This window comes from Mauremys mutica, chromosome 9 (genome assembly GCF_020497125.1).
Source record: "Mauremys mutica isolate MM-2020 ecotype Southern chromosome 9, ASM2049712v1, whole genome shotgun sequence".
In the NCBI taxonomy this organism is placed as follows: Eukaryota; Metazoa; Chordata; order Testudines; family Geoemydidae; genus Mauremys; species Mauremys mutica.
Window position 1 is genome coordinate 22,022,955 of NC_059080.1, and position 25,094 is coordinate 22,048,048.

The window sequence follows — 25,094 nt, forward strand, 5'->3', positions numbered from 1 at the left end:
TATGTTGTAACTGTATATTTAAGATTGAGGACAGATGAAAGAATCTCAGAGGTTTTACAGCACAAAGATTATTACCCAGCTTGTCTCAAACAAAATGCCATAGGTGATGTTATCAATACACAGTTCCCATAACTTTTTTTTTTTACAGAAACTGTTCAAGGTACATGATAACATTGACAGAGGTAACACTTTTAGAGAGGTGTTAAGTTTCTGATCTTGTACCTAAAGGCTTGCAACATGACCCGTATAAAATGGATTTACAAATATATTTCTGGTTAGAAATGAGGAATGCCTGTATATGGACAAGGTTCAGATTAATGTGTCACACCATTCAGCCAACTATAATAGATCTTTTTTATTTTTTTTTGGCCCTGATCCTGCGCTATGGAACTCAATGGGAGTTCTGCCATTAGCTTCATTGAGAACAAATTCAAGCCCTTTGTGTTCTGGTCTTCTGTTCACCACTATACACAGATCAATGTTAGCTGAAATTTAGGAGTATACTTAGAACATTGAATGCAACATATAATTTGGAAGTTAAATCTCTGTGTTGCAAACTTTTGCTTTGTGGCATTTGGAGGGTGCATATTCAGCTAAGATCACTTTAGTTTTATAATTATATCAATGGGAAAAAGAGTAGCTGTTGATTGTCTGGGGTCTGATCGTGCAGTCCTTATGCAGGGAAAATTTCCATTGAGGTCAAAGATGGCAGTTACATGCATGTCTGAACGCAAAGTTAAATAATATGGGTGAAATCCTGTCTCAGCTGAAGTCAGTGGCACCCATTGGTTTTAATGGAGCCAGGATTTCACCTTATGTATGTACTGCAAACTCAAGCATTCTAATTAGTTATGTGTCACTGTTAGTTGTATATCCATGTTTTGCTCTCTTATTGTACCAACTTAATGTTTGTATGTGTAGAGTTGAAGTGTAGGCCCTGATCCTGTAAAGACGAATGCTAGTGCAAAACTTCAAGCACCTGAATAGTCCTGGTGACTTCAAAAAAACAAACTATCAGAAGAAAACAGTATTTATATACATAATTGGCCATGGATCTTGCTTATTTTATCCTCTTGATCTTGCTTATTTTATCCTCTTCCACTAGGATAGTGACCTACCCACTATTTCCTTATTCATGAAAATCTTGCTCCAGTATATATTTTGAGTACTCAGTGGGACTACTCTTGCTTAACATTTAAGCACCTGCATATTTGCAGGATTAGGGCCTTAGTCCTTCATTCCAGCATTCTTCCTTTACAGGAGTTATTTTTTGTGAATCTGTTTTTAAATGTTGCCATCATTATAAAGACTTTGTTCACAGAATAAATCATTTTTAACATGGGAGTACCTGTCCTCAGAATCTTTAGCCTCAGATAAAGAAAAATAATGACTTTCTCTCCAAGGAACAATTGTTTTGTTAAATTATAATCTTTTTTTCAATAAGAGGTTGAGCTGTATTTAAATAGAGATTGGCCTTTTTTTTAATTTGACTTGGGCATTTGAAGTTTGGAACTGATCTGTTTTACATGAATGAACAAGAAATGCAGATTGGATCTAAAATGGATGGCAGTTTTTATTACTCAAGAAATGTGGGATTAATATTTTATTAAACAACCTAAATTAAAGACTAGGGAAGGAAGGGTACCTATAAGTACTTAATCATGTAAAGACATTTGTAGGCATACAAAAAACTCTGATCAAGCTGCTTCTAATTCCCTGTTAGCTGTGCTATAACAGTACCTAAATTGAGCAGTGCGTTTCCATGATTAGAGTGGAGGAAATGATGGTTAAGACATAATCCTAATGAAAGAGGATAAAGTAAGCACATTTGATGCTTTAAAATGTATTAATGACCAGTTATGTATGTGAGTATTGTTTTCTTCCCGTAGTTTGGGTTTTTGGGTTGGTTTTTTTGTTTGTTCATTTTCTTTTTTCAGATTTGGAATAAATCCCCATTAATTTAAGTATACCAAGCAGTTGATGTCTTTGTTTTCTTTCTAATTTTCAAAACATAAAGCTGAGTAGTCCAAGGACGTTTTGTATTTCTGAGTGGCCAGTCAGAGGGATAAAAATCCACAGTAACATAATTTCAATTTCTTGGTCATTTTTTTCATATTCATATGAAAAAATATTACCCACAATTTAGTGTAAATTCTTAACATTAATTCTTAATACCACAGTTGCATGGTTTCTTTTTAAAGTCCTGTTATGAAAGCTGAGCTATCAAAACTTCTGCTATAGAAGGCAGTCATCATAAATGGTGATAGCCTGAATTCCTTACTTAGGGCTACAACCTTGTTTACATTGAGTAGTACATTACTCCAGGAATAGCTCTCCTATGAATAAGGTTGGTAAAATGTGGTGGTCTGTTTTTACTCAGGCAAAATGTCCATTGACTTGAGTGGGAATTTTGCTTAAGTAAGGAATTCATAACTTGGCCTAAGTCTATTCGTAAATCTGTGAAAAGTATAAAAAAATAGAAATTCAGCTAATTTGACACATTATCTGGTTCTGCACATTTTTAGAAATTAAATGATATTGTCTTATGGTAGTTTTGATATCAATAGACTTCAAGTATATAGTTTAATCTTTTGTGAGCAACTACAGTGATAAGCCAGATTTAGTACAGTTATGGCTGATGTAATGAGCTGTACTTATCTGCAGTAGTAGGTTATAGGGTATGTACCTCTGCAATGATGTTAAAATAAAATCACTTAAATTTTGATATATTGCAAATTCATGAAATAACTATTTCAGACTCATATTTTGAGGTTGACCTATACCTTGCACGCGCACACGCACACACATGCACGCACGCACACACACAAGTCTGTAACAGCTATTTGCAACTTGACTGAGTAAATTGCACTGATGATTTACAGAGCAGTAGTCCAGCTGAATCTTTCTAAGAGCCATGTGTTACCAAATCTGTTATGGGTTTTTCTTTTTATTATTATTTTTAGTATTCTACTTTGGTGACCAGCTGGATTGAATACTCGGTGCTTTGAAGAGGAGTAGATGGAATCAGGCCAGAGTTGCAGCACTACTCTTTCAGACTATTTTGAGGATACATTTGAATCCTTCAGTGAGGAGGAGGAGGAAGCCTGCAGGCAATATGAGAGTGAACCATTTGAATCTTATTGTTCCACAGAGGAGTTGGAGTGGCCTGCTGCTGTGTCAGATATATCTGAAAGCGTATGGCAGTCAGTAAGCCAGGATGCTGAAGGTATGCAAGGTTTCTGTGCATTTGAGTCAGTCCTCCACCCAATTTTAAAATTACACAGAAGGGCACAGATCAGCGAAAACAAAATAAAAAATAAAAATTACATCCAATTTTCTTGCTGTGCACAGCAACAGAAGCCTCAAAACATTGGCTTCCTCAGCCAGATCTGTAATTTTGCTGAATCAAGACTTAATGGAGAGTATATGAGGAGGTATAATGTACCAAATTGAGTGTTTAGGTATGGAAGCCCTTATTCAGTCTTCCTGTGTGCTGGAGTTTTATTGGTATGATAAACAGCTCTTAAAGATACCTTGACTGAATTTCCATTTCAGAAAAATAGCTAGACTGTAAAATAGTTTCCCAAGGGAATTGTGGAAGCTCCATCACTAGGGACATTTAAAAGTAGACTAGAGAAAGACCTGAAAATGTACTGTTGTTGTAATCATGTTGGTCTTAGGATATGAGAGAGCCAGGGTGGTTGGAATAATATATTTTATTGGACCAAGTATCAGAGGGGTAGCCGTGTTAGTCTGGATCTGTAAAAGCAGCAAAGAGTCCTGTGGCACCTTATAGACTAACAGACGTTTTGGAGCATGAGCTTTCGTGGGTGAATACCCACTTCGTCAGATGCATGACGACGAAGTGGGTATTCACCCATGAAAGCTCATGCTCCAAAACGTCTGTTTGTCTATAAGGTGCCACAGGACTCTTTGCTGCTTTTATTGGACCAATTTCTGTTGGTGGAAGAGAGAAGCTTTCGAGCTATACAGAACTCTTCTTTTGACCTGGAGAAGAGCTCTGTATAGCTCAAAAGCTTCTCTCTTCCACCATGAGAAGTTAGTCCAATACAATATATTACGTCACCCACCTTATCACTCTAAAAAATATATGTAACATTAACAAACCTACAGCAGGTAAGGGTAAAAGAAGCAGAAGGAGGGGATAAAACAACTAACATAATAGGTGTCTTCCTTCTTTGACATTTTGGTAGTGTTCCCCATCCTCCTGCAGTCTCCTTTTCTACCCTTTTGTTTCGTCTGGGAGATACAGTGGTATCTTCAAGCCATTGATCAGCTGCTATTTTAAGCCTGCCACATTTTCTTGGTGTAAGGGTTTGTTTACTCTAAGATAAATAATTTATTTTTAAAATGTGTTAGCTAAAGTGGTTTAACTAACATGTTTTAAAAACTAATATAGACAGAGTAAGTTGCGTTTTAACTTGCGGTAGTTGTTTGTGTCATAACCCAGCCTCTCACTTTGGGTTCACCTTGGCTGGCTAACAAATGTTAAAATATAGTTAACCCTGTCTGAACTAGAATTTTAAAACGGGTTAGCTTAAAACATTAGCTAACATATGCCTTTTATCCTAGTGCTCCTTAAGGTACGTCTACACTGCAATAAAATACCCAGGGCACAGCCATGGCTGGCTTGGGTCAGCTGACTCGGGCTTAGGGGACTCAGGCTGCAAGGCTAAAAAATGCAGTGTAGATGTTCAAAGTGGGGCTGAGGTTAGCACCTGGGCTTTGAAACCCCTAGAGAGAGAGGGAGTCTCAGAGCCCAGGCTCCAACCCACTACACTACAATTTTTAGCCCTGTAAACTTGAGTCAGTTGATTCGGGCTCTGAGACTTTGGGGAGTGGGGTGGGGGGGGGTTTGACTGCGGGTTTTTTATTGCAGTATAGATGTATCCTGAGTGTCTTTCCTTCCCTCCCTGACCCAACAATACATTTGACCTTTCTCTCTACAAAAGTAACTGGCACTGCTACAGTTAAGGATCCAGCATAAAACTTATTTAGGCATGAAAGCTTATTATAGGCCAGTTTCTGCCCTTGGATTCACATGTCTTAAATGGAAATTGTGTGCACCCAAGGGCAGAACTTAGCCTTATAGATCAATGTGCCAAAGATCTGTGTAATGAGATAATGTTTGCCTTGGTAACTTGTTCATGCCACATTATATAAGTGTCTTCTTCTTCTAGCCTTAGTTCCATCTGTTTGGGGTCAGCTCTTCTAGTCCCTCCTTCTGGGAAACACCCTAGTTCATATGGGGCATATTAAGGACTCATTTAATTGATTTCTTTGGCAGTTTTACAGCCAGCTGTCAGCCTGACACCATTCCTCCTCCTTTTTCAACCAGCCTTGGGACCAGATATGATGGAATTTAAATGAATTGTCTGATATGTTAAATTTAGTGAGTTGGTTCTGGATCTCTGTTTTCATAGTGCATACATTTTAATAAACTATTCCTTTTTCTGCAGAAGGTTTTTTTTAAAAAGTGCTCGTTATACAGCCAGAACAGCATATCTAGAGGAATAATCATCCAGCACACAAAAGTAAAATATGGAAGAAATTGACTAGTATAAGGAATACATATAAAAAGTGAGACAGCCTTTTCTTGTAAAGAATACTTGTTAAAGAGGGGAAAAATCTGCAAGATTTGACAGTTTTCAGCTGTGCTGTATACCTGTTTTAGGGAAAGTCTACGCTTAAAACGCTGCATTGGCACAGCTACGCCGTTGTAGCGTTTTAATGAAGACACTCTGCACTGACGGGAGAGAGCTCTCCTATCAGCACAGTTAATCCACCTCCCCAAGAAGTGATAGCTGTGTTGATGGGAGAAGCTCTCCCTCTGACATAGGACTGTCCTCACCAGAGATTAAGTCGGTATAACTGTGTTGCGTTGGGGTGTGGATTTTCCAATGGAAGTCTGTACAGTAACTCCTCTACTTAAAGTCATCCCAGTTAACGTTGTTTCGTTGTTACATTGCTGATCAATTAGGGAACATGCTCATTTAAAGTTGTGCAATGCTCCCTTATAACATTGTTTGGCAGCCGCCTGCTTTGTCCACTGCTTGCAGGAAGAGCAGCCCATTGCAGCTAGCTGGTGGGGGCTTGGAACCAGGGTGGACCTGCAGCCCCCCCATCCGTTCCCCTCTCCCCTAAGTTCCCTGTGCAGCAGCCGCCCAGCAGGCTACCAATTGCTGGCAGTTCAGCTGTCCCTCTCCCCACTGCCATGTGCTGCTCCTGCCCTCCGCCTTGGAGCTGCTCCCAGGAGCCTCCTGCTTGCTGTGCAGGGGAGGGGGGAAGAGGTGGGCTAATGTCAGGGTGTCCCCCTCCCCCCCCCACTCCTGTAGCCCTATCTCATATACCTTATCTCCATGGGGGGTGGGGATGGACACAACAGGGCTCAGGACGGAGGGAACTTGCTGGCTGAAGCTGCTGTCTCAAATTCCCGATCTTTTTAAAGTCAATGTACTTAGAGAGGTGTCAGCGTACTTAAAGGGGCAATGCGCATCTCTCTGTCTCTCTCTCCCACAAACAGGGTGTGTGTCTCTGTCTCTGTCTGCCATGCTGTCTCCCCTCTCTCCATTCATGCTGCATTGTAAAGTGTGAGGCTACATTAACAACAGTGTGTTAACCCTTGAGGGCTCAGCCGAATGCTAGTTTATCGTTTAGCAGTAAGGCATTCCCTGGGAAATATCCCACCCTCTTCCACCCTCTAACTTCACCACCTCAACCAAGCTTCACAATCATCATTGCTGTGTACAGTCTTAAATTGTTTGTTTAAAACTTATACTGTGTGTGTATATATATATATTGTGGCAAATTGCCGGCACTATTATGATGGGTCCTGCACTTTCTCCTCTTGTGGGGGTTCAGGGCACCGTTTCTCACCCCTGAACTGGGGTATCAGCTGTCCCACTAGTATCCCAGAAAAGGGGAGTGGAGAGGGAGGGACCTGGGCCCACCCTCTACTCCAGGTCCCAGCCCAGGGGCCCTAGGGATAGTGGTGAACCACTTGAACTAGCGATTCCTTCCCCTGGGCTACTTCCCTCTCTGGCCCTTCAGCTTGTGGGGCTTCCTGCCCTCTCTCTGCTTGGGCCAAGTTTCTCCCAACCCCTTGTGTCTGTAGAGTCTCTCTGCTCTACACAAGTCGGGTTTCCCTTTACCTACGGTCTTGGTCTTCTGGCACGCCACAACTCTCCTCCAAACTGCTTTCCTCCAAACTGCTCTGCACTCCAACACCAAACAACTCTGCTTCAACTCCTTCAAACTGCTTTCCTCCAAACTGCTCTCCGCTCCAACACCAAATCACTCTGCTTCAACAAATCCAGCTGTCTGATTGAAGCAGGGTTTTTTTTATCAGATGACTGGCTTCAGGTGCTCTAATTACATAAGAACATAAGAACGGCTGTACTGGGTCAGACCAATGGTCCATCTAGCCCAGTATCCTGTCTACCAACAGTGGCCAATGCCAGGTGCCCCAGAGGGAGTGAATGTAACAGGTAATGATCAAGTGATCTCTCTCCTGCCATCCATCCCCACCCTCTGACAAACAGAGGCTAGGGACACCATTCCTTACCCATCCTGGCTAATAGCCATTAATGGACTTAACCTCCATGAATTTATCCAGTTCTCTTTTAAACGCTGTTATAGTCCTAGCCTTCACAACCTCCTCATGCAAGGAGTTCCACAAGTTTACTGTGCGCTGTGTGAAGAAGAATTTCCTTTTATTTGTTTTAAACCTGCTGCCCATTAATTTCATTTGGTGACCCCTAGTTCTTGTATTATGGGAATAAGTAAATAACTTTTCCTTATTTACTTTCTCCACACCACTCATGATTTTATACACCTCTATCATATCCCCCCTTAGTCTCTTCTTTTCCAAGCTGAAAAGTCCTAGCCTCTTTAATCTCTCCTCATATGGACTCGTTCCAAATCCCTAATCAGTTTAGTTGCCCTTCTCTGAACCTTTTCTAGTGCCAGTATATCTTTTTTGGCTTAATAGGTTTCAGGTGCTCTAATTAATCTGTAGCAGCCTCTCTTCCCTCTACAGGGAATAAGGCTTTCATCATCCTGGGGTTTACATATCTCCCATCTATCACTCTCCTGCTGCCCTCTGGCCGTGCTATATCACTATATATATATATATAATATAGTTTTTTGTGTGGTGAAAAAAATTTCCCTGGAACCTAACCTCCTCTCTTTACATTAATTCTTATGGGGAAATTGGATTCGCTTAACATCATTTTGCTTAAAGTCGCATTTTTCAGGAACATAACTACAACGTTAAGTGAGGAGTTACTGTAGTGTAGACAAGACTTTAGAGCAGGGTTAGTTAGCAGAGTTTTCCATATGGCGGGGGGAGGGCTTGCTGAGTCAGATTCTCAAGTGGTGTAACTCCATTGAAGTCACCATCAAGTCCCATTGAAAACAGTGGTATTTAAGGGGACTCAGTAAGTTGCAGAAGCTGCTCAGCAGTCTGCAAGTTTGGCCCTAAGCTTCAGTCTCTGAAAGTTTCTCTTTGTGTATCCTATACCAGATTTTTCTGGTGTATTTAGAGAAGAACAATCTACGAGGTTCTTAATACTCTGTAATAGAAATTGGGTAATTTTTGAAGGTGAAAATCCACATATTTCCTTCATTTGTTCCTGTGGCTTTGAGTTTCTTTCCTTACATTTAGGTAGTGTTCCATTTCACAGAGCGAAACTCAGTAACATCCAGGCAGAGAATTCTTTGACTTCTCCATTTGGTTTTATTTTGTCTCACTTCTCTTCTTTCAGCAATGCATTTTCTAAGCTAACTTATTTTTATAGCGACAAAGAGTCCGGTGGCACCTTGTAGATGTATTGGAGCATAAGCTTTCGTGGGTGAATACCCACTTCGTCAGATGCACGTAGTGGAAATTTCCAGAGGCAGATATAAATATGCAGGCAAGAATCAGTCTAGAGATAATGAGGTTAGTTAAATCAGGGAGGATGAGGCCCTCTTCTAGCAGTTGAGGTGTGAACACCAAGGGAGGAGAAACTGCTTTTGTAGTTGACTAGCCATTCACAGTCATTGTTTAATTCTGAGCTGATGGTGTCAAATTTGCAAATGAACTGAAGCTTAGCAGTTTCTCTTTGAAGTCTGTTCCTGAAGTTTTTTTGCTGCAGGATGGCTACCTTTAAATCTGCTATTGTGTGTCCAGGGAGATTGAAGTGTTCTCCTACAGGTTTTTGTATATTGCCATTCCTAATAACTGACTTGTATCCATTTATCGTAGGAGAACACTTCAATCTTCTTGCCTGCATATTTATACCTGCCTCTGGAAATTTCCACTACATGCATCTGACGAAGTGAGTATTCACCCACGAAAGCTTATGCTCCAATACGTCTGTTAGTCTATAAGGTGCCACAAGACTCTTTGTCGCTTTTTACAGATCCAGACTAACACGGCTATCCCTCTGATACTTATTTTTATAGGTGATCAGTCATTGTTGTCAGACTCTGAAACTATAGAAAAAAAGTTGACTGGAAAATGGATCAGCTGTCTCAAAAATAAAGAAGATAACATTAAGCAAGGCAAATCTATCATCAAAACACACACAGGTGAGTTCAAAATCTGTATTAAAATCATTGCTTTTTAAATCTGAATTTTTCATATTTTAGTGTGTATATTTTCAAGTCTGTCCAATAAATGAAAAAAACACATTTTTTCTTTCATTCCTTCTCTAAGTTTGTTTTAGAGACACCTCTTTGCCTTCTGCATCTTGTATAAATTTTGTATCTGTGAAATAGTGATATCGGAGACCCCATAGGCACATTAGTCACTAGAGTTATGTGAAGTTTTTTTAAAATTTAGATTTGACAAAATTTCATTTTGATTAAAAAAAAAACCTTCAAAATTTTGATTCATTTTTTTAACCAGCTACAGAGCTGGTTGGAGTTTTTTTTTTTTTTTTTTAATTTGTTTCAATTACATTTTGTTTAATGAAATGTACATTTCCCCCCACCCCTATCCCCACAGTGGTTCTGTTGGCTGTAACATTAGCTGCTCCTAATCTGTGACAACATAACAGCTTTAACCAAGACAATGTAGTATTATGTAAATAGAGAGAGAGGAATGCTATTCGCATGTGCTTGGCATGCCTACAAGAGTGCTGTCTTCAGGGGAAGGTGTTTAAGTCCCTCTCAAATTTTTCTAAGGAGGTCAGAACCTAAGTTCCCTGTAAGCTGCATGGCCACATGGCCATGCAGCAGCCTATTAAGCGCCGTGCAGGAGCTCAGGGAACCTCCCCTGGCCCCAGCCTAGCCTGGCCCCCAACCTGCCACAGCCGGAGCAGCCCCTGGGCCCAATTTTGCCGAAGCCCGGACCTTCTGTAGCCCGGGGACCCCTATCCCGGGGTGAACCTGGCTGGGGTGGCATGGCCCTGACCCAGCCACGGCTGGGGGCAGCGTGGCACGAACCCAGGTGGCTTGGCCTGGATCCAGTCGGGGCAGCGCAGTCTGAACCCAGCTGCGGCAACCCAGCCCAGACCCAGCCGTGGCGGCCCGGCCTGGACCCAGCCATGGCCAAGGTGGCCTGGCCCAAACCTGAGCAGCCCAGCCTGGGCCTCTCGCGGGGTACCCCGCCCCGAAGCCAGCCCCGGCCCAGACCTGAAGCGGCCGGGGCGCCCCTCCCTGAACCTAGCCCTGGCCGGACCTGCGGGGACCAGGGGAAGGGTACCTATCCTGCGGCCTCAGACCCAGAGCTGCCACGCCGGGTACAGGCGCCTCTCCTCTCCAGCCCAGGTGCTGCTGTTGGGAGAGAGGGTTGGGGGGAGAGAGGGTTGGGGGGAGTGCTCTCTCCCCACCGTAGTCCCAGAACACCCTCCTGCACTCCAAGCCATAGCCCTCATCCCCAGCCCCATCCCAAAGCCCAGACCCCAAGCCAGAGCCCTCACCCCCTGCACCCAACCCTCTGCCCCAGCCCTGAGCCCCTCATCCCCAGCCCCACCCCAGAGCCCGCACCCCCAGTCAGAGCCCTCACCCCCCTGCACCCCAAACCTCTGCCCCAGCCCTGAGCCCCGTCCCACACTCTGAACCCCTCGGCCCCACCCCCACCACATGAATTTTGTTATGTGCACTGATATGGAGGTGATATGTCACACATCACCTCCATATTGCTGCACATAATAAAAGTCATTCTGCACATGGGTGGGAAAAATTAGAGGGAACACTGGGCAGAGCCACAATTATTTAATTTAAAAAAATTATGAAACAAGGACTTTGCCAACAACAATTGAAATAAAAGTGAATTTTCTTGAGTGAACGAACTCAGAATTCTTTGGGTCATCCCTAAGTCCTTGCTCCAGCAGTCAGATCTCAGCCAAGTGAAGTCCTATGGTATCTGGGTCCCCAACCCTTTTTAACCCCTCTTCACCATAAAGACCACCCCCCCCAAAATTATAAAACAAGCAGGGAGGGGAAGGGGCCATAAGCCCAAACCCTTTTTAAATTCACACTTAAGCATGTGGCCAGTAGCCACACAGTTGTGAGTCAGAATTCCTGACTCCCAGTCTGTAGCTCTGACTGTTCTATTAAAGAGCTCAGGAATGCCATATATGACAGTGTGATGTGGTGTATCTACCCTACGACACTTGGTATAGAGTGCAGGCAATGATAAGGACCTGCTAAAAGGTCCAGATAAGGAGGAACAGATGACGAAACCCTCGTGGCTAATATGGAGACAGAGAAGCTCCTGAAGTGGATGCTGGAGAGACAGCAGCAGCAAGTGGCCCACAGACAACAGCAGCAGGCCCAGCAGATAGCCACCCAGCAACAGATCTAGATGGTCCAGGATCAGGAGCAGCAACAGCAGTTGGTCCAGGAGCTGGCTGCCCAACACCAGACGCGGAAGGAGTGCGTGGTTCAACAGATGGTGATGCTGCTGCAACTGACCAGGCCACCTAGACTTGCCCTGGTGGGACCAGAGGCAGGGAACTTCTTGGCGGGGTACCGTGCAACTCAGCCAGATGGACCCAGTGATGATCCAGAGGCATTCCTTGTCACTTTTGAGCGGGTCAGCACTGCCACCCGATGGCTGCAGAGCACTGGGAAGCCCTGGTGGCTCCATATTTGACTGGCCTAGCACAGTCTGCCTACCGTAACTTGGATTCTCATGAGGTACCGGATAACCCCAAAGTGAAGGCAATCATCCTGGGCCACACCACCATTAGCCCGAACACCTACCGGCAGCTGTTCTGCCAGGAATGCTATCCGCCCTTGGAGCCTGACCTCAGGCGGTGTTTCAGTGCCGTCAGGACTGTTGCTGGAGATGGCTAAACCCAGAGAAGTTGACTAAACCCCAAGTGACGGAGGTGGTAGCCTTGGAGCGATTCACCCAGATCCTCCCCATCGGGAGAAAAGAGTGGGTGCAATGTCATCACCTGGCAAACCTTGCAGAGGTGGTATCCTTGGTGGAGGACTATCTGACCACTGAAGGGCCCAAACAGCAGAACCCTAAACCAGGGAACCCAGGGGCCGGACCGCCAATAGAGGGAAGCATAGGCCCAAAATGGAGAGGCCCCAGAACAACCCTGGGCTGCTGCTGACCAACTCATGGCGGGAGCCAAACAACACATCCACCCTACTGTGAAAAAGAGTCCCATCAGGTGGACTTGGGGTACTGAGATCTGACCCGTGCATGGGAATACCCAAAAACCGATGCTATGAGTGTGGTCAATGAGGGGGACTTCCAGTGTGATTGCTGTTTTATGGACTGCAGCCATGGCCAGGCATGGGTGAATAGCACCCCAGTGACGGCCCTCATCGATTCAGGGTGCCATACTGGTCTGGGCTAACCTGGCGAAGTCCCCAGACCCGCTGGGGGCTCCTGTCCACCTGCAGTGCATCCACGGGGATGTATAACCGTGCCTGACCGCCAGGGTGTGCCTTGAGTGTGCCTCGGTGAAGTATGTTGGGTTGGCTTAGCCCCAGCACTGGCGTACCCAGTGATCCTGGGACACGACTGGCATGGTTCAGAGAAGTCCTGCGTGAGTGGGAAAACCAAATCTAGAGGAAGGGAGCCCTGGGCCAGCAAAGAGGGGACTTCTGGGCCCTGAGGGACCTGAGGACCCGGATGTAGGTCCCCCAGACTGGCCATAAACACCAGTATAACGCCCTGTCAAAACCAAGACATTGGATGAAGCTGGACAGGAATGTCTGGCAGTTGATGGGAACTTCCTAAGGGAGCAGAGGGAAGACCTGACCCTAAGGCCTTGAAACAAGTCACAGACCCCGAAGAGGAGGGGGGCATACACCAATGGCTACCCCAGGGGACACATTTTGAGGTCCATAACAACCACCTTTACTGGCTGACCAAGGATCCTCAAGCACAAGAGGACCTCTGATAATTGCTGGTCCTCTGGAGATTCCAACAAGTCCTGCTACTGCTGGCCCATTCAGTGCCCTGGGCACGTAGGGTGAGAAAAAACCTTGCAAAGGGTGGCTGTGACTAGGGTTCCAAGGAAGCCACACTGAGATTGCTCAATTAGGGCAAACTGTAAAGAATGGGACAGACAATCCCCCAAACTGGTGGTTATTCTAATACTTGGATTTACCAAGCCAGCAACAAAACAGCTTCTACAATAGCTTACTGGTGGCACAGAAGCCAAAACACAGTTTCCTTAAAGCAGCCCAGCCTTGGGCTTCCACCCAGACAGCCAAGTCTAATACGATGAGGATTATTGAAAATCTTGTTCATCATATAAAAAGTTCTACCAATCCTAAAGGATTGGACACATTAACTTCCAGGTTAATACATTTTTCAGATCTTACCCAAATATACACTTACAGCCAATTCTTATTAAGTAAACTAAAATGTATTAAAAAAAGAAAAGAGAGAGAGAGAGTATTGGTTAAAAGATCATTATACATTCAGAAATTAATACAGTACTTAGGTTAGTTTCATAGTAGATATAGTGAGCTTTAGAATTGCTAAGAGTCGTTTTTAGAATTAGTTTATAAATAAGTTCAATATCCAAATATTCAATATCAGGGCGGTCCAGATGGGACTGGAGACGACCGTCTTACAACTCAAACTTCCTGTGAATGAAGCTTAAGCAGATCTGAGATGAAAGGATCAGGTCCCAAAAGCCCTTTATACATTTTCCGGGCATCCTCTTGACCCATGCAGTCTTTGGGTGAACAATAGGCTTTTGAAGTAACCCTCTATTTCCTAAGCATCACCGCTAATTAGCTACATGGATTAACATAAGGCAATTGCCTATCTCCTCCATTTGCAGGTGATTTGCTATATATTTCAAAGAGAAATCGAAACAGTGATATCACTATATTTACAGTTCATTTAAATGTTAATATCTTCTTTTGATCTCTGAATTAAGAGAATACAGCAATAGACAGGAACTGTTTGATTACATTCTAACAATATATATGTAAACACACAAAACCACAAACATTATCTATCAATATGTCTCTAAAGATTGAATCTTGGTCAATTGGCATGCAAATTGCTTAACCCTTTCTGCCCCGTGTCACACTGGCGCTTCAGTTCTGACCCAGCATGCACAGGAGGTGCGAGACTTTTGTGCCTCGTGCCCATTATGTCAGCAAGCCGGCCTGAGGGGAATACTGGGGGCACTCCTGATCCCACTCCTAGTCGCAATGCCCTTGAGAGAATCGGCATGGACTTGGTGGGATCCTTGGAGAAGAGCAGGTCAGAGTTCTGTTACATACTTATAGTTGTGGACTACGCAACTCGGTACCCCGAGGCTGTCCCACTACGTGCGACCACAGCCCCCACCATAGCCACTGAGCTCCTCAAGATCTTTGCCAGGGTTTGGGTACCCTGGGAGATACTAACAGACCGGGAAACAAATGTGTTGTCTAAAATGCTGGCAGAATTGTGCCGCCTATCAAACATCTGAGCCCTCAAAACGGTGTGCCACCTACAAGCCAATGGCCTGGTAGAGAGGTTCAACGGAACCCTGAAGGCCATGCTCAAGAAGTTTGTGGACGACGACCCACGGCAGTGGGACAAGCTGCTGCCCGTGCTATTATTTGCGGTGGGTGAGGTCCCCCAAGCCTCTACAGGATTCTCCTCATTTGACCTCCTTTATGGGAGACAGCCCAGGGGGATCCTGGACCTGCTCTGAGAGAGCTGGGAGAAGTCCAGGGTCATGGGGTCGGTCCCCTATATCTTATAGATTCGGGAATGTCTCCAGGGTTCACACAGGAGAATTTACTTCAGGCACAATGAACCCAAGAAGTTAAGTACAATCGGGGGACCAAGCTGTGAGCCTTTGAGTCCAGGAACACGTCCTACTCTTATTGCCATTGTCAGAATCCAAGTTACTTGCCAAGTGGCAGAGACTGTTTGAAGTAGTTCAGAGGGTGGGACCAGTGGATTAAGAGATCTGGCTACTGAGATGACGGAGGGATCTCCAGATATATCATGTTAAGCTCCTGAAAGTGCGGAAGGCCTGAGAAGGCCTGCTGATTACCCTTTACCCTCCCACACCCAAGCTGGGGCTGCTTTATTGGGAAAGACCTTGACCAGAGCATCAGCTACAATTACAACAGCTGGCCCAGGCCTTCGTCACCGTGTTGTCACCCACCCCAGGCAGACGGGTGTAACCAGCCACCATATAGCCACCAGCGCAGGGCAGAAGGTCTGAGATCATCACTGTCCGCTTCCCAAAAGATGTGGGAAGTGGTCTGGAAGGAGCTTGAGGTGATGCTTGCCCTGGGAGTCATGGAAGAGTCCTGGAGTGAAAGCCCAACGGGACAGTGAGGTTCTGCATAGACTTCAGAAGGGTCAACGCCATCTCACGTTTCAATATCTACCTGATGCCATAGATAGATGAGCTGCTGGAATGGCTGGGAAGTGCAAATTTTTTATCGACCCTAGGCTTGACCAAGGGATACTCGCCCTCTGACCCCGACGTGAAAGAAGATGGCCTTCCCTACATCATTTCAGCTTATACCAATTTGTCAGCATGCTGTTCGGACTGCATGGGGCCACAGCCACATTCCAATGGCTGATGGGTTGACTGCTGCAGCCACACAATTGGTATGCAGGAACCATTCCTGTTTCATCTGGACTTTTCAAAACCCTTCATCCTCCAGACGGACACCTCAGAAGTCGGAGTTGGGGCAGTACAGTCACAGGAGCTGGATGGGGAGGAACATCCCATGCTCTACCTAAGCCAAAGATTGTTCCCCTGGGAGACTAAATATTCAATGATTGAGAAGGAGGCCTTGGCAGTGAAGTGGGTATTCAAGGCCCTGAGATATTATCTGATAGGGAGCCCCTTTCACCTCGTTACTGACCATGCACCCCTAGGGTGGATCAACACCATGTAGGACACAAATGCCCAGTTTATGCAGTGGTACCTCTTCCTCCACCCTGTGAGTTCAGCGTACTACATCATCCAGGCAGGGCCCATGCTAATGAACACTTCTTCTCCCAGGTGGGAGGAGAGGATGAAGAGGGAGGGCCCCCGCCGGGTCCTATCCTGAGGGGAAGGATGTGTGACAGGGTGTATCTATCTTGTGAAAGACAGTCACAAATACAGACACAGTTTTATGGATCATGTATCGTCAGTAGGGGAGAGGCACTGCGGATTTATCTGGGGAATCCCTAAGACCATTGTTTTTTAAAATACGTCAGAATCATATAATTTTCTCATTTAGAAAGATCTTTATACTCCGGGGCCCACTAATTTGTGCTCATTTAAGGAGTGATAAACAATGATATAGCATTAAGGAAATCTTTCACCTCTGATATTTTTCCCCTCAGGGTTAGGGATTGGCAGGTTTAATCCTTTGAATCCATAATTATATTTCTCACCAGAGCAGTGAAGGAAAAAAATGAAGGGAGACGAGGGGAGAGAAAGAGTTTCAAATGTTGTGGCCTACAAATGTCTATTCCTCTCGGAGTTAATCAATGCTATAGTCTGTAGCCATGAGAGCCTCTTATTGTTTTATCTACTCGGAGACTATCTTGATTACTTCTTAATTGTTTTTATACATAATTGAAGATGAGCTCATCTAATACTAGACTGCTGTATAATTAATGTCCCGTCAGTAAACTTAGTGAAATTCTATCAGTATACACATTGAAATATTACTCTTCAGGTAGGGCAGCAAATTTTTTCCAAATCTTACCAGTGACATTGTTAGATATTAATAAATCACATGCCTGCCTATGGGAATATCCTGAAATAGCCTTTTATGTTTTAAGTTGTAGTTTTCCTTCTTTCAGGTTCCAGATAAAACTGGGATATTTGCTTTAAGAAAACAAGAAAGCTTCTCTCTTTATTATTCTTTCCTTCCTACCTTCTTAGCCTGTTTTATTGAGTACATGCACTTCAGAAGTGACTGTATGCTAATTATACAAAAAAGATGTCATATACCTATATAAAATGACTAACATTAACTATAAAATTTACCACCAAAAGCAACAATTCCTAAATTGCAGATGTCTGTATTTCTGAAAGTTCAACTGGGAGAATTTAATAAAAAGGTTTAGACAAGTGCTTAATTTAGAAGTCTAATTTCACCTCTGTGGGCTTGTCAATGCTGAGCCTTTTCTCTTAAAATTTCTCCCATATGGTACCACTGCATCAGTTGAAGCAGCAGTGAGAGCTCTAATATATCCATTTTAGCTGCTGGGTTGTCTAGAACGGTTGTGAGCAGGGTTTGATGACATGGTAGTTAAAATACATGTCAACACTAGCACTTCCACCATCACTGGTGTGAATGGAGCTGCACCAGTGGTAGCAACACAGGGAAATTTTAAAGTAAAAAAGGCTCAAATAGATATAAGCAGTGAGTACATATAAACTTCTATTTCAGTGGGGCATATGTGTTTTTGTATATGCATAAAGGGGAGCAGAGAGACCTATTTCTGTGCATCTGAGGATTTTTTTTAACCTGGCCTCATATATTCCTGACTGCTGAATAGATATAGTTTTTCATTTTGGTGTGCACAGGTTTCCACATGCCCAGAGGCAGTAACTATTGACATATTTAACACACTACCCAACTAGGCTTTAAGGAGCTGTAAGGTTGAGAGGCAAACCATGATCATCTTGTGCTGGTCGATAGCCTCTTTCATCTGAGGGCCTCTCAGCATATAACATGCATTAATGAATTAAACATCACAACATCCCTGAGCGGCGGGTGGGTATTATCACCCATTATACAGAGAGAGGAACTAAGGCCCAAAGAGACTGAATGACTTTCCAAGGTCACACAACAAACCTAAAGTAGTGCCAGAAAGAGATCCCAGACCTTTGGACTTTGCCTTTGCTGTAACTACTCTTCCCTGCTTCCTGTCCTCTCTGTGCTCTCAAGAAAAGCAAGACAATGCAGAATAGTTAAGGCTGACCGGTTCTGTTGTACTTAGATATGACAAATACATGAAGGGTTATGGAATACATAGAAACATACGAGGTGTCACACCAGAGTGAACTAGTCAGGTACGTTGCCTCTGGCTGATATTCTGGTTCTGATGCCAAGCCCAAGTAAACAGGCTTGTCGTAGGAGAGGATTCAAGAGGCGGTTTTTGGTGATGGAACCCTCCCCCACCCCATAAGCTGTGGAGGGCAGCAGACTGCACTGGAGAAGGGAGAGTTTGGACAATAGATCACACATAGACAAAATCCAATGGCTGCATACCTGGACCCACTCTCCTCTCCCCTGAAACCTCCAGCACCATGGATTACAGTTCTGTAATATGCAGGGGGGGTGGAATTCCTGCAGGAGCCCCCAGCAAACTGCTCCCCAGTGTTGGGAAGGACAGGGCAAGAATTCTGTCTACTTCGGTTTGAATTGCAAGATTTTTGTACTGCATTGGCTTATAGCTGACACTCAGAGGAAGGGAGAGGCATCCCTCTCATAATGTTGATTGTACAATATGATTTCAAGGATCTGCTTCTTGACCAGACTCACCCGACCCCTTCCGACATAGCCAGTTTGTTCCCTGAAACACGAGGGATATATACATTTGAGTTCCCTGCAATAGCTATACACAATTGACCTAGTTAAGAACACAGAGCCTGTCTTCTCTTTTAATCTGTCTCCTATTAGTTTGCTCAGCAATTTTACTGTTGTCAGGTAAAATAATAATATATGGCACCTTTCCTCCAAAGAGATCCCAAAGCACTTCACAAATATGTACCATGCCACTGAAATCTAGCCACCTCTGAGGTAAACTTCTAGTGCACAACCTGGGGTGTAAAGGGAAATGAGGAAGTTCTGTGGCTATACTGGAGCTCAGACTAGATCAGGGGTCCCCAACCCCCGGGCCGCGGCCCGGTACTGGGCCGCGGCCTCTTACAAACCGGGCCGCGAACCGACCCAGTGGACCTCCCGCAGGCGTGCCTGCGGGAGTTCTACCCGAGCCGCGGGACGAGCGCTCCCTCCGCAGGCATGCCTGCGGGCGGTCCAGCTGAGCCGTGCGACCAGCGAACCATCCGCAGTCATGCCTGCGGCAGCTCAACCGGAGCCGGTGGACCTCCCGCAGGCACGCCTGCGGGCGGTCCAGCTGAGCCGCGGGACGAGCGCTCCCTCCGCAGGCATGACCGGTCCCTGGTCCTGAAAAGGTTGGGGACCCCTGGACTAGATGATCACAGTTGTCCCTTTTGGTCTTAGAATCTATGAATCTATAAACCCTCACCCTTAAGAAAAGTGCTGTTAAAGCTTTAATGTCCATGGAGAGCCAATAAAGCAAAGACAAATACCTTTATAATGTCTCATCTGGAAGACCTTGATCCTGCAAGGTGCTGAGAGCCCTCAATTCCTGTTGACATCAGTCTTAACCAGGCAGGAGGCATTCACACCTTACCAGATGTGGCTCCAAATGATCAAATACTTATACACCTCTACCCCGATATAACGCAACCTGATATAACACGAATTTGGATATAATGTGGTAAAGCAGTGCTCCGGGGGGGGGGGAAGGCTGCGCACTCCGGGAGATCAAAGCAAGTTCGATATAACGCGGTTTCACCTAGAACACGGTAAGATTTTTTGGCTCCCAAGGACAGCGTTATATCGAGGTAGAGGTGTATTTAATAATAGTAACCTGATTTACCACTAGCCTATAGCTACTCTGTATTATCCAGTATACACAAATATTGTGAATTCCTTTTTTGCCTATTAGGCATGCAGCCTGTTAATCCGTATCTGAACTGTCTACATATTTAGACAATTTTGAAAATTGATCTTGATACGCAGAGTTAAAATCTTTCTGAACAGCACTTATCATTCAAGCATGGGTGCTGCTTTTCCAAATTAATTTTCCTTTACCCATTTTACAATTTCTCTTTTTAAAATACCAGAAATTGGTAGAACAAAATAACAACAAAATGCTTGCCAAGTTTCTAGTATTAAATCAAAGTCTGATTTGAATGATAAAAAGTGCAAAATAAATGAAACACTGAAAAACTATACATTTCTTTTTATTTTATTTTCACTTATATAACATTCAAACTGTTTTTTCTAAGTGCACTTCCATGTGGAAAGCAAAAACCATGTAGGTCAGTGAGTTATAAACCACAAAGCAGGGTTTAAAATATAAACACAGCGACTTGCTTATCTACATGGTGTGTGTTCAATGCCATTATAATGAGAGCGGCTGGGTGAATCAGTTTGTTGTACTTGAATTCCCTAATGTTCAATGTTTTATGATCTTATGAAGTATGTAAAATACAATTCTATTTTGGTGCCCTTCTCTGAGCCCCTGAAAATAAGGACTTGGGGATGACCCAACATGCAGGGTCCTGGGAAACCAAGCATCAATGAAGCATGTTTCTGGAACAGTAATCAGCACTGTCAGGGATTGTCTGTAGAGAGATACACAGTGACATTTACGTCTGCCACCGCAAATGGAGAGTGAGCATTCAAGCATGTCTAGCCCAAAGATGGAAAGAAGAGAGAAAAGACAGAGAAAAAAACTGTATTAAAACCAAACACTCTGTATATGCCCTTTCTTAGCATGTGAAAGACAGGCCAATACTGTACATATATGCAGGAGTCTGAAAGGATTAGAGATTAATAACAATGTACAATGGTATGGAATACCAGTTTTTACAAATTTACAGTGTGTAGTAACTTAAATCATTCCTTTTTATTAGCTGCCTCTTGTTTCAGTAAAATTTGAGTCCAGGATTCTCCAACTGTTCATGTTAAAAAAATAGTCTGACATTGATTGTGTCTGCCGAGACATTAAATCAGTGACTTATGATATGTTGTGCATCTGAGAGTCGAAGATCCCATTGCTTATTTAAAGGAATAAAGGACAATCTCACAACCCTTGCCAACATTCTTTCTCACAATAAATTTGACTCTTATTTCTAGATTCATAGTTTCCAGGGCCAGAAAGGACCATTGTGATCATCTCTAGTCTGGCCTCCTGCATAGCGCAGGCCATTGAATATCCTCAAAATAATTCTTTTTTTGAATTAGAGACTATCATCTAGAAAAACATTGTCTTGATTTAAAAATTGCCAGTGATAGAGAATCCATTACAACCCTTGGTAAATGTTCCAGTGGTTAATTACCCTGACTGTTAAAAGTTTATGCCTGATTTCCATCCATATTTGTCTAGCTTCGACTTCCAACCATTGGATCTTGCTGCTAGAGGGTCCAAAGGTGAGCATGAGCTTTTGCAGGGTTCATGGCAGCTGATGTGTTTGCATAGTCTGAACTAACATATGCTGATGCAAATCAGATGTAATGCCATTTAAGTTAATGAAGTTAGGCTGGTTTTAAAATGGGGTGAGATGTGGATTGAACGCCTATATTTTACTTTACTAAAATGTAATATATAACTTGGTAACATGCTATGACAGAGCTGGCATATGTAAGGCGCTGTTTCAGAATACATTTAATTCCATTTTAATTCAAATGAGCCATATACATTCATGCTGTATGTTAACTCCTAACTTTCCAGGCTATGATTTTTGTCATTGCTTGACAATGATTCTATGCACCACCTCCCACCTAGAATATTACTTTTTAAAAGGAAGGTGAAAGTTTTTAGGGCAGCCTTGCAAAGTGGTGCATATTTACCAGCCTTGCACAGAATATTTTTGCCCAGCCTTAACATGATAATGAAAATATATATTTTACATGCCCATAAAAAAGACAAAGAAAAAAGAAGTCTCTCCATTACCCCCCACAGATTAGTATGTAAATAGATATTGACAAAGATGATGTACCAGCTATTACTAGGACAGGGAATAAATGTTCAGAAATGTATGGGCTGTGTTTCTGTCCCTAAGCCCTGCCTGAGAAAGTCCTCTACTGCTCCGATCCTCAGAGGTTCTGTGAAGTTACCTCTCACTTGATTTTAAGAGGAGCTAGTTTTGGAACAGAAAACCTTTCTAGGGAGCTTGAGCCTGAGAGGTGCTGACCACCTACAGGAATTTTGAGGATCATGACCAGAATTTGGTCTAGTGGCTTAAGACTTAAGAATGATGGCTCAAAATCAACCTTAAACTTGCAGCTTCCTGTTAATCATTTGATATTGGCAGACAGAAAACCAGATTAGGGGGACCTGATCGGGCTTGGTATTTCCTATCTTCCTATAATTTCTGTGATTGTCTGAGAATTAAAGAATATATACATAGACTTAGGGAGAAGTTGCTTAAAAGTGACCTGAAGAACTTTTTACTTTTCAAAAACTTCATTCAGGATTTTGTGTTTCTCCTTCCATCAGGTGATGGTAGAATTAATTCCAAAAGTGACTGAAAGAGCTGGAAGTCCTTATGCTGTTTCTGGTGCTTATGATACTGTCAGAGTCTTGGCAGATAATCAAAGGAAGAGCTGAGTTTTCAAGTGTTCTGTTTTCAACTGTGTTAATTTGTAATTTTTAAGTCTGCACATAATATCTGTTATTGACTTGGGATTCTGTAAAAAAAAATTCAGTTCCTTAGTAACATGCATTAAAAAAAGTATGTGCAATGACCGAGGCATGTGTGGGTCAAGCCTAATGGTCAGAGCAGAGAGTCAAAACCAAAGACAGTGTGAGGTACCAAGCCAAAGGTCAGAGTCGGAGTCAGGTGCCGAGCCAAGGGTCAGAGCCAGAGACAGCATCGGGGTAAGGCAGAGGAGCAGGGGCCTGGAGTAGTATAGGACAGCAGGAACTGGGAGTAGATGGGGGTCTGGAATGGGGGACAGGTACCAGGAGCATGCAGAGAAGCAGGAAACAGGAGCAGATAGGAATGAAGGGCTCAGGAGACAGGTAAGCAGAAAGCGTCCAACATCACAGCCAGCCAAAGATTTCTTCTTGTGCAGACAATTTCCTATTGTTACTTCCTGGTTTATATAGTACTCCTTAGCCAGTCGGGGGACTGGATGTTTCCCCCAAGCAGGAGATTTGGAGATGAGGCCCTCTGTGAGCTAGTCCTTCCCTGGACTCTTCCCTAGTTACTCAGGTGAGTTGCTGGGTGGCAGTCATGGCCTGAGGGCTGCCTGTGGGCTCGGGTTTGAGCCCTGTGATTCCTCACAGTATGTTGTATATATGTGTCTCTGTGAAATAAATACAACTCAAGTACTGAATTTTTGCACTGGTAGTTTTCTTTTTTGCTTTATCCATTGAGTTCATTACATGTGAACACGTGCACAGTTGATTAGTGTAATTAAAACTCGATGCCTCTCCAGTGTATCAGTCCAACTTTGTAACATGGCCTATGTGCTGCGCTTGTAGGAGAAAGGACTTGATGGCTGCAATTATCTTTTCCAGTCAAAACTCTGTGATCTTACCTAAGAAAAAGGCAATTTTGTTGTAATGATTTTAAAGTATGGCTCATTCTTATTCATGTAAGCGGGATACGAGGTAATACCATGTCTTGCTTTATCGTTAGTGGAATTGATACACCAAGTCATAAGGAGGAATAAATTACCTTGCTATAATTGATTCTGAACTGTGGCTGTTACAGTTCACTCGCTTTCCTTGTCGTCCCATAAAGAAGGCTTACTGATTTCAACTTCACTTAATCTTAAATATAGATCGCTTGCTCTTTATAAAGATAGGCTGCATTTCTGAAAGGATGTTCTGTTTCCTTCCAAGATGCCAGAGCTACATCTTGTAGACATCACACTAAATTCATCACGACATATTTAAGAGGAATTTTGTACTATAGCGTATTATTATTTTTGTAATATTTGTATTGTGGGGAGGCCCTAAGGCACCAGACAGAATTGGAGGACTACTGTGCGAGGTGCTAGGATGTCGCTCTGGAATCTTGGTGTTGGTCTCTGAGGAAGACCTGGTGTCTGCCCTGAAGAGTTTACTATCAAATTTTAGACAAGATACTACAAAGGAGTGGAACAGCCTATCGGAGGGAATTGTTACAGTGGTACAATTACACTGTCACATAGACTTGGCAGGGCACAGCTTGATGTTTCTGAATAATATGAATTTAAGCACATGCAGTTGGGTTTTGGCAATCATGCAAAAGCGAGTTGAATGTGGATATAGGGCAGGGCTTCTCAAACAGGGGTCGCCGCTTGTGTAGGGAAAGCCCCTGGTGGGCTGGGCCGGTGTGTTTAGCTGCCCCGTCTGCAGGTCCGGCCGATCACAGATCCCACTGGCCGCGGTTCGCTGCTCCGGGCTAATGGGAGCTGCTGGAAGCGGCGTGGGCCAAGGGACTTACTGGCCGCTGCTTCCAGCAGCTCCCATTGGCCCGGAGCAGCGATCTACAGCCAGTGGGAGCTGCAATCGGCCGGACCTGCGGATGGGGCAGGTAAACACACCGGCCCGGCCCGCCAGGGGCTTTCTCTACACAAGCGGCTTCTCCTGTTTGAGAAACCCTGAGAAATACTCTTTGCCCTCCATAAAACACTTAAAAACAGTGCAACAGATGAAAGCTGCATGGAGCCATCACTCAACAAAGCAATGCTGCTAATGAAATATGCAAATAGTAACCACAAGAAATTTGTTACTCATTTTATCTGGTCTTTATGGGCTGGATCCAGTGCCCATTGAAGTCAATGGAATGACTCAAGTGACTTCAATGGGTGTTGGGTCTGGCCTTAAATTCATTATTACGCTACTATCTTAATTGTAATTTCTCACTTTTTTATTTATTATTAAA

At 43.8% G+C, this 25,094-nt stretch overlaps 1 protein-coding gene across 11 annotated transcripts in view; it reads left to right on the forward strand.

Annotated features, from left to right (window-relative positions):
* Positions 1-25,094, forward strand: part of C9H8orf48 (chromosome 9 C8orf48 homolog) — a 235,027-nt gene that overhangs the window by 8,106 nt on the left and 201,827 nt on the right. For all 11 annotated transcript variants that reach the window (XM_045030092.1, XM_045030090.1, XM_045030089.1 and 8 more), the window contains 2 exons: positions 2,964-3,226; positions 9,469-9,594. In XM_045030092.1, coding sequence (XP_044886027.1) covers positions 3,019-3,226; positions 9,469-9,594 — 334 coding nt within the window. In that variant the 5' untranslated portion in view covers positions 2,964-3,018. The remainder of the gene's footprint in view (positions 1-2,963; positions 3,227-9,468; positions 9,595-25,094) is intronic.